This window comes from Mytilus edulis, chromosome 2 (genome assembly GCF_963676685.1).
Source record: "Mytilus edulis chromosome 2, xbMytEdul2.2, whole genome shotgun sequence".
In the NCBI taxonomy this organism is placed as follows: Eukaryota; Metazoa; Mollusca; class Bivalvia; order Mytilida; family Mytilidae; genus Mytilus; species Mytilus edulis.
Window position 1 is genome coordinate 19,772,861 of NC_092345.1, and position 10,479 is coordinate 19,783,339.

The following is a 10,479-nucleotide window of genomic DNA, read 5'->3' on the forward strand; positions in this document are numbered from 1 at the left end:
GTCTACAAAAGACTCATCAGTCACGATCTAATATGATAAAAGTTGTAAAGCATTGAAGACCAAAAATTCTATAACGTTTTGCCTTATACAGCTAAGGGTATCTATTCCTGATGTAGAAAAGTCTTAATATTTCAAACATTTTCAGTTATGGAAACAGTTAATTTATAATAATGACCTTATCAATAATAATTCATGTCAACACAGAGTGTTAATTAATGATTTACAGACGAAGTTATTATTATACAGGTTGACCTTTTTGAATGATGCTTATCGTCGCTGGGCTTCTAAAATGTCGTATATGACTTTTTTGGCTAAAAATACTTTTTGACACCAATGGTCTAGGCGGGAGGAAATTTTGGTATTACAAAATAGCATACAGTTAGACCAATCAAAATGTGTGAAATAAGACATACTACAAAATTGCCAATGTCAGTTGTTTGTAAAGTTTGCTTCCAAAATGTTGTATGAAAACTTGAAAATCGTTGTAGAATGGCTTTGGGAAAAAAATAATTGTACATTTCTTTATTTCTGCGAAAATAATTTAAGGTCTTGGATAATCCAGAAATGTCAAAGTTTTAATTCACTGCTATTTATAAATATGTTCAAGTTCACATACGACATTTTGGAAGCATGCATTTTGCCAAAATTTTCAAAGCCTGTTTGTGAGATATTGTTTTCTTGAAAAATTTGTAATTTACAACATTTTAGAAGCCCAGCGACGTTATGCTTATGACTACTCCGTAGTTTCCGTTCTCTAACTTGAGTTTGCCTCAACCAAATGTCTGATACTAATACACAATACTTATTACCACAACACAACAAATATTAAGTATGAATTTTGGTGACATCACTTTAACAGTCTTTAGTGATATCCCTTTTTAACGTTAAAAGCAAGTGGCGGCTTCATCCTACGGACACATTCCTCATTTATTTCTATTAAATTTCTTGCTTGAAGAAAGTACAACATCAAATCAGAGTTATTAGAAGTAATGAGTTGTGTACCCTTCGTAAAGATTATTCATTTTACACTGTTAAATTGGTGGAAAAAATGTAAATATATTCTATTACAGCTTTACTTATTTGAAATTAGATTTTTTCCTTTAAAACAAATCATGGCAAATCGTAATCAATCTTAACAAATTATATTTTATGAAGGTTTCCAATCGTGGAAAATAATGTTTTTGTAATTCTCTCGGTCCCCTTTTTTGGGGGATATATAAAAGGAACTTAGCTTGGAACTCCCTTTGATAAAAATACCCCAATCGCTTTTTTGTCCATCTTTGTCACAGAAATTTTTTAAGAAATTCCGAAAAGACGAAGCTTCAATCCCCATTTTTCTCTCTTCGTGGAGATACTGTTTTAACGTCCCTTTTTGGTCATAGAACTTCTCAATCAAATATTTTAAAATCTTTGGCTTTCAAACGTTCATTCAAAAAAAGGTTAGAACGATAAAAATTGATAAGGATATACATTTTACATTTTATACCGTGTTCACACAATACAATCTGCAACCAGACAACCGAGGACTAAAATGGAACAAAATGAGCGCTGAATCATTTTCATTTACTTTTGAAACTTTTGAAGAGAAAGGAAATTTCTATCTATTTTATGTTATACCAATATTGTATTATGATGATATAGTAATTTTTTTTCAAAATGCATACTATCTAAATATTTAACTATGTTTTTACAGGTATTGATCAAATTTAGAATTTTGAGGAAACTCGATATCTAGGTTTATGTTGAATTATATATCAAATTAGATATAGTCTGTCTTTAAAAAATATTCATTATTTAGTTCGACCTTACAGTGTAAGTTCAGCTAGAAACAGCACTAATCTTAAATACTTTTAAATTAAAAAAACATGTACTGTTTATGTTTCTACATCTTTTTTCAGTGATTCAGTACTGTTATCATTAGCTGGCGAGGGAACCAGTTTATATTCAGGATTTATTATCTTCACGGTTCTCGGATTCATGTCAACATCCTTCTCACTTCCTATAGATAAACTAGTCAAGTCAGGTAAATATTAAAAATTGGAAAGAAAATGCAAACACAACCAGATGTTATGAAATATGTTTTATTATATTCTAGTATTTTGTGTTTGAATTAACAATTTACATAACTTTGTCTCAGCCAAGACAACACGGTTAGGTGTTAAATAAAGGTCTCATAGTTAATATGCCATTAAATGAATATGAATAAAATTGTTATTACGGCTCAATGTTTTTCAAAATTGGTTTGAAAGTTTCAATACAATTGTTTCAATTATAGACAACTAAGCCTACGTATTGCATTCAATTTATCAGGAAACATCGGATCATTGTGCAAAAGCATTAACGGTACCAATTTTACTACAGCATATGCCTCTTTAGTGACGATAGACGCAATATATTTTAAAATCTAAAAAGTATTACAAACACAGAAGAGATAATAAAACAAAAAAGGTCCACAAGTGAAGTCAAACCCGGGCATGGAATTAGAACTATACAGCGTCGTCTTGATAAAAGCTTTACCCTATTTACCCGATATAAAATTTGGAAACCATGAAATAACATATTTAGCTGAAAAATTAGTTTTCAAAGTTGTATTTCATGGAGTTACGAATAGCATTAAAAATTTTATACTAGTATTTAAAACATGATGTTGTATAATGTAATAAATGAAATGTCCCAATAATTTAGTTTTTTTGAATTTGAAATGAGTTTAACATTTTCAGGTCCTGGACTGGGTTTTATTGTATACCCGGAAGCATTAGCCCAATTACCTGGACAAAATGTTTGGGCTTTTATATTTTTTGTGATGCTGTTAACAGTTGGTTTAGATAGTCAGGTATTTTGATGTTCTTAAAATAAACTTTAATTATATTCAACTTATTTTTTATCTCTTTGCTGGGTAAAATTATTTTTTTGTAATTTGTAATTGTTTCAATGAAACATTCTTGCGTATACTCGTTTTAAGGTAAACAAGTTTTTAAAACGAAACACATTGAAATTATAGTTCATCGTTCATAACCGATATAGAAACAGTAGGTGAAGACATGCAATTATTGACTATTGAGCAGTTTGTTTTCGCCTATAATAAATAGCTGCTTTTTAAAACAAGAGCCAGAACAAAAACAGAACTGAACTGACCGGCATATACCTTTACTAACGAGTCGTTCAGCTTTCAAAACTTTTAAAACAATGAACTTCCTCCATTAAATACGAAGTGTAATTAAAGAGAGTTGATAACTACGTCACCAGACTGACAGTCAGTTTATATCAAGCCATTTTATAACGTTCCAGTGACCTCTTCCAATTAAAAAAATCATTACCTAAAGTCATATGATATACGGAAAAGACTGAACACTAGTATGTTATATTTACACACAGGCCTTTCACGAACCTAAATAGGCTTAAAGCAAGGGAATGGTGATGATATTGCAGTTTCTCATCACTTCTACACAGTGAAACATCAAACATAGAGCAACAGCTCACATCTTCCTGGCAGTTCAAAAAGGCCATATACATAAAACCATAAGTATTCTTTTGTAGGTGCCAACATGCTACTTGTGCGCATTTGCAGTTATTAGATTGGTTCTAGGCCTACAGCCGGTTTGGTCTGTTCGACGCGAATACAAAATTGTGTAGTGAATGCAAAGGTTCGACTTGACAGTCAAAGAAAAGATCCGTTATATGAGAAAACAGTTTAAACTGTTTTGTTGCATAATTTGTTTCATTATAGACAACATCATTTGTAGTCTTGTCAAATAACAAAAATTTAACACAAGCATGTGGCCAGCACTTTTAGCAATATTTATATAATAATATTATATTTCAGTTCGCATATTGTGAGGCTGTTATCGTAGCTTGTACAGACAAATTTAAAAAACTAAGAAAGAGAAGAATCCTGTTTGTTGTAGCCTTTTGCATTGCAAACTTCCTTCTTGGTTTAATCATGGTTACACAGGTACTGACTATTCTTTTCATACATTTTTTTTTTATCACAAATGAAAAATAAAAAAAATAAAACTGGCTTCATAAATTTTACTTTTCTGGATTTAATTTTATCAAGAACGCTTAAGCCGTCACATATTTTTAGCGAAAGATAATACAGAAAATACCACTGCTCAAAAGTCATAAATCGGTTGAGAGAAAACAAATCCGTTTAACAAAGTAAAACCTAGGGAAACACATCAACCATAAGAGGGAAACAACAAAACAACAGATACACTGAAGTGCAACAAAAAACAAACGACAATGCAATACCTGAACATAGTCATGAATAGTATATTTTCCGAATGTTTGATTTCTTGTGGAATTGCAACGTCTTCTGATAAAAAGAATTTATAGTATTCGTTCTCATTTCGAGTTGGCATCATAAGGATATATCAGTAGGCAGGAAGGAATGAGAGAGTAAAATATGGTATTACATACAATTTAAAATACACTGCAAACATAACAAAATAATAAAATAATAAAATAATAAAATAATGATTTTTTAAAAGGTTTACTGATTAAACTCGTATAACTATTTGCGCTGTATGTAATATTCGTGATAGCCCCTGTAAACATGTATATCATACTGTAGTGACTTCGTTCAACATTTATTATCATTTTGATCTTTGTATTTCTTCACAGGGTATATGGGCTCATTTACTTTGTCAAAGTAAGCAATCATAATGCAGCATAACCCGGGTTATGTAACTAAAGTGTAATGTATTTTATTAATCTTATCTGTCTGTTGATGTTGATTGCCAATCACAATGAATTGTAAGTCGGACAAACATTAACATACTTGTTTTAAATTTATTCATTGTATTTTGATAGATAATGATCTTTTAAAAAGACTTCTTTGACACTTTTATAGGGAGGCATATTCGTTTTCCAGTTGGTTGATTGGTACGTAGCAGCATTTTCTCCGGCTGTGTTTGGACTCATTGAGTGCATAGTCTTTGGTTGGATATACGGTAATAGCAATAACGTAGTCTGATATTTCCAGACTATACATAGTACAGAATAACATTTGTATTGTTTTACACAAAGAAGTTTATTTAAGATGATAACAAAAAAAAAACCTAACAATATTTTTGGAATCAATGAAATAATAATAACACAAAAATTAAAAACAGTAAACATCGTTGCTGCTTGTACATCAATATAAGATGATTTCTAACTTAATGATTGCATACTTATTTTGTATTGTAGATTAATATAAAATTCCCTTTCCTTTATATGTTCGGCTTTGATAAATGTACAGACAATGGATACTTGTATGTTGCAAGGGGGATAACACAATGAAAAAAAAGAGTAAACAATTTAAGACTTACAGATGTCTTTTCGTTATTAGTGTCAAGTTTTTGCTTTCCAATTTACTTATATACTCTACAAATACTTGTATTAATGTATTAACTGTTATATTTAGGATTTGACAGATTCTCAAAAGATGTCCATTTAATGCTTGGTAGGGGGATACCAATGTTCTTCAGAATCTGTATTTGCTTCATAACACCTGCCATTCTGTTGGTGAGTACAATTCAATCTTATAGAACTACATATAGGTAGAATGATAATTTTATGATTTTTGTATAGCTTGCAGGTAAACATTAGTTTTGATGAATTAGTCCAACATTGTTGGTATTAAAAGGAATTAATATAATCGATACAAATATGTGACCTGCCTTGACATTTGCAGGCTTATGGAGGTAGAACGTCTTTGTTAGAAAAATTATAAACATGATAAATATCGAGATTCAATGAAATACGTATTTGTGAAGAAAAGATAAACACTTTCCTTGGCTTCTTTTTTGCGGACGCCGAACTATACATTATATATGAGTTTTGAATATTTATTACTTTATCGTTTAAAGTGAAAAATATTTGAATCTACATTTTAAATTGTTATAAAAAAAAATCAAATTTCTGCTCTATAGATTTCCTTTCATAAATGAAATCTGAAATATATCCCTAACAAATGCACCGTATAAAATGCATAATAAGAGAATACCTACTTATAAACTGTTACGCGTCACATACTAAGTATAGAGACATGCATAATAAATCTAAATTAAAAAAAGGAATAATAAAAGCTTACTTTGACAAAGTTTAAACTAACTTCATTTCAACAAGTTTAAATTACATGTTCTAAAAAAGAGCTACAAAAAAAAAATGCTCTGCTCTAGAAATTTTCTTTCATAAATGAAGTCTGAAATATATCCATAAAAAATGCAGTGTATCAAGTGCATATATATGAGAACACCTACTTATAAATTGTTACGCGTCGCATATTATGTTTAGATACATGCATGATAAATCTAAATTAAAAGACGAATTTAAAAAAAAAGGAATTCTTAAAGCTTACTTTGCCAAATTTAATCTAACTTCATTTCAACAAGTTTAAATTACATGTTCTAAAATGGAGCTACGAATTGTTTGTATTGTAGTATATTTAAGTCTTTGAAGTTTTATTCAAATACGGTATTGAACATTACTAAGAGCCAATAAATACAATAATTTTGTATTTTATAAATATAAATTAGTGCCTTCAATAAATAAAAGTCGTCATAGAACAGTCTCATTTTCATACCGGTATTCGAAATGACTCGTTTCATTGCTATTACAATAATAACATGACAGAGAGTTTTGTTTCGGAATATTCTAGATAAATATACAAAAAGCTAGTTTTAGACAATGTACCCTCCTAAGCCTGGAAGTGGCTAGTCAAATATTGTTAACGACGTTTTTCTCACAATGATGTTCTACCTCCATAAGCCTGGATATGTCGTGGCTGGTCACATATCTTGTTTCAGAAAGGGACATTTTTTTTTATCTTATATGATTTGAACGAAAAATCTGTGAAATTGATATCATCAAGATTTTTCTTGGTTCTTTTAACAAATAATTTGTTACGTTTGGTAAATGAGTTCATTTTCAACAGACAGTCTATTCCTATAAAAATAAACTCATCATAGATACTAGGATTGAAATTTTGTATTTACGACAGACGCACGTTTCGTCTACAAAAGACTTATCAGTGGCGCTCGAATAAAAAAAAAAGTTTAAAAGGAAACTCGCTGATCTCCTCTTCTTTTGATAGTTGTCGATCGTCTTGTAGCTTATTTCGTATGAGCCAAATTTTGAACAGGGCAAATAGGGACTATAAAAAAAGAAAGATCAGATTTTATTTAATCCTATTACTTCGCGATATGCTATATGTCCTCTCAATAAATGGCTGAAACTTGCTTCCAATGATTACATATGACGAAATACTCTCATTTTATCAGTAGTTACAATGTTGTCAAAAATATGTTGACCTCCCAAAATGGCTACCCGAAACAAAAATTTGGTCAAATCGATTCGTGATAGCATTAAAAAATTTACCAAAATAATATGTAGTGAAAAACAAATTTGTTTGTCATTTTATCGAACAGGTTAATATTGTAGCTGTGGTTATGCTCTATAATTAAACCATTGGTCACATATTATCATTTTATCTTTCCAGGGATTGTTTGTTTACAGCTTAACATCATATAAACCCCCATCATACGGGTCTTACGAATATCCACTTTTAGCAGCAGTGTTTGGAACATTTTTGTCAATCTTACCGTTAATACCAATACCTATTTGTGCTGTTGGTATTGTTTTACATGCACCTGGAGACACCCTGAAAGATGTTAGTATTTTTTTGATATTTGTTTGAAAAATAAAAAAAATAAAAATAAAAAAAACTGTGATCAAAACTCATGAAAACTAATATCAAAGTTCTTTTGAAAGGATACATCTTCAAGGGGCTAAGATAGTAAAAAAAAGGTTTTATATTCAAATGTTTTTTTCTATGTTCACATCAAGTGATACTTTGATGCCGTTCAGATTGACCGACATCTTATACCACAGTTTTCGTTGAAGCTCGATAGGAAATTATATTTGGATTTTTTTTCAAGCCAGATGAAGTCAAATGAAACCGTACAGGTTTTTATCAAGTGAGGTTACTTTGGTCATGTTGAACTTTGGGTATTGCCTTATTTGATCAAAAAAAGTCCAACTGGTGAATGAACTCATCAAAGGATTAAACAAAATTATATACGCGAGACGCGCGTTTCGTCTACAAAAGACTCATCAGTGACGCTCGAATCAAAAAATGTTTAAAAGGCAAAAATAAATGTTCTTCAGAATTGAATACCATGTCAGATGTGTTCATATGAAGGACATTTTTATGTGTTCCTTAATGCAATTCAGATATTCAATATATCCTCGGGGCAAAGTTTATATCGAAATCGTATGGAAAAAAAAATTTGACATTATTTCGCAAACAATGATCTTTAAAAGTTACTTACCAAGTGCTTCTCTTTTGATTCTAATGAAACGTGAAATGAGGCTTCAAGGTGCTCCAAAAATGGGTTACAATGATCAATTTTTTAAAGTTCCAATGTACCAAATAAAACGAAACTTTAGAGGGATGTTTCGAAAACATATCACAAGGGTTGATATTTTCCAAAATTTGAAAATGACGCTTACAGAGGTCAAAATGTTCTTGAAAACGCAATGACATATAATTATTAAATTTATGTTCAAGAACAGATGAAAAAGAAATTAAAAACAACCCATAATGTCTGTGTCATTTGGTCTCTTGTGGAGAGTTGTCTCATTGGCAATCATATCGCATCTTCTTTTTTATACATACAGAAATCTTAATACGAAGGATACTTTCCATCTGACATTACTTTGATAAAAAAACAAATTTTGAAGCTGTCTTTGTCTTTTCGGAAACGATTGTCTGAAATTCTATCAAAATCCTGTTGTACCTGACTTGTCACCAGCTTCATTTTCGTGACCTCATACTTGCCCTTGCGACGCACAAACAATGAAGTACAATGTTGTTCTTAGTTATGTCAAGATTTTTTAAATTTTTTGTACTCAGGTATTCATCAAGTTACAATATGATGAGTACGTGTATATCCATACTTTTCAGGAAAATTATATTTTGAAAATTACATAAGTTGTGCATGGTGTAAGAAATTATCTTTTATAAAAACAGGTTCAACTTTAATAAACAACAGCTGGATAAAAACCATGGTATTGCATAATACAATGCATTGTTTAATTTCAACGTCATATTACAAAGCAATTTTGACTCTTCAATGCTCTCAAACGCTGTGATTTCATATTTTTCTTCATGTAATTTTTTTCACAACTATCTGGTCTTGTGCCGCAAATGTCCGGTGTTGTGGTTGCAAAGACCAAATGAGATAACGACATTATGTTCTTATTTTTGGAAATTAGTATGGTGTTCATTATCACTGGACTAGTATATATTTGTTTAGGGGCCAGCTGAAGGACGCCTCCGGGTGCGGGAATTTCTCGCTACATTGAAGACCTGTTGGTGACCCTCTGTTGTTGTTTTTTATTTGGTCGGGTTGTTGTCTCTTTGACACAATCCCCATTTCCTATCTCAATTTTATTATATTGGTAAAAACATGTTTAAACAATTTCCAGAAATATAAAAAACTGTTTTGAAGTACAATATTTACATGTAAATTGTAATCGTTTTCATTTCAGAAAATTGCAACAGCGTTGAAACCAACTCCGAAATGGAAGCCTGTCAGTAAAGAACTTCAGGACAGTTACTATGATAGTGACAGTGAAAGTAGCAGAAGCTTGATTGAGACAATAAAGTTGAATGTTATGGGGCGAACATAATATTTCGTCAAAGACAATATTGAGATTTAAGACACGTTAAAATATGAATGTAGTGTAAAATAATTGATTATTAAATATTTTTTTACCGCTCAATGGATATAAAAGTTAGTATCCATCAAATGTGTTTGTTATAAAGATGTTTAGTTTATTTCATTGATATTTAACATAGAGAGGCAAAAAGATACTATAGGGATATTATAAGTTATATGGTTCGCTACTGACCCCTAGTCCAGCCCTGCAGGCCTCGGTGACTAAAATTTTTTGGTCACTGAGTCCAGCTCGCCCTCCATTACCTTCAATGGTGCAAGCTCCCGGGTAGATTACCCGGGGACGATTTGGACGATGTCAAACGCTCAAGTATGAAATATGTATAACTCAGTGACAACAACAAAAAAAGTCACTGAGGCCAGGGCAGGACTATACTGACCCCCTACGGATCCATAGAGGGTTAGTAAAATCCATGGGGGTAAGGCTGGATTTTTTTTACCTTTATGGATCCGTAGGGGGTCAGTAGTTAACCATAAAACGAATTTATCGCACGCTGGACTTTTTCTGCTGCGTTTTGTTGAAAAATAAACAATGAAACACAACAACATTACTAGATGACGTCATGAACCCCCTGTGAAATTTACTAACCCCCTACGGTCTCATAGGGGGTCACCACGTGTCGGCGTGAAACCAAACACAACGTGATAATTTACCCGCGGCCGATTTCATCCTTATGTGTTTAAATCAATGTGTCAATGAACAAAGTTAATGAATTGATGAAACTGAATTGAGTAAAAAATCTATATTTTATAC

At 31.3% G+C, this 10,479-nt stretch overlaps 1 protein-coding gene across 3 annotated transcripts in view; it reads left to right on the forward strand.

The window, feature by feature from the left end:
- Positions 1 to 9,798, forward strand: part of LOC139511665 (sodium-dependent proline transporter-like) — a 44,667-nt gene extending 34,869 nt beyond the window's left edge. For all 3 annotated transcript variants that reach the window (XM_071298658.1, XM_071298656.1, XM_071298657.1), the window contains 7 exons: positions 1,899 to 2,023; positions 2,721 to 2,833; positions 3,824 to 3,952; positions 4,853 to 4,952; positions 5,408 to 5,508; positions 7,484 to 7,654; positions 9,538 to 9,798. In XM_071298658.1, the coding sequence (XP_071154759.1) occupies positions 1,899 to 2,023; positions 2,721 to 2,833; positions 3,824 to 3,952; positions 4,853 to 4,952; positions 5,408 to 5,508; positions 7,484 to 7,654; positions 9,538 to 9,678 (880 nt within the window). In that variant the 3' untranslated portion in view covers positions 9,679 to 9,798. The remainder of the gene's footprint in view (positions 1 to 1,898; positions 2,024 to 2,720; positions 2,834 to 3,823; positions 3,953 to 4,852; positions 4,953 to 5,407; positions 5,509 to 7,483; positions 7,655 to 9,537) is intronic.
- Positions 9,799 to 10,479: the final 681 nt, after the last annotated feature.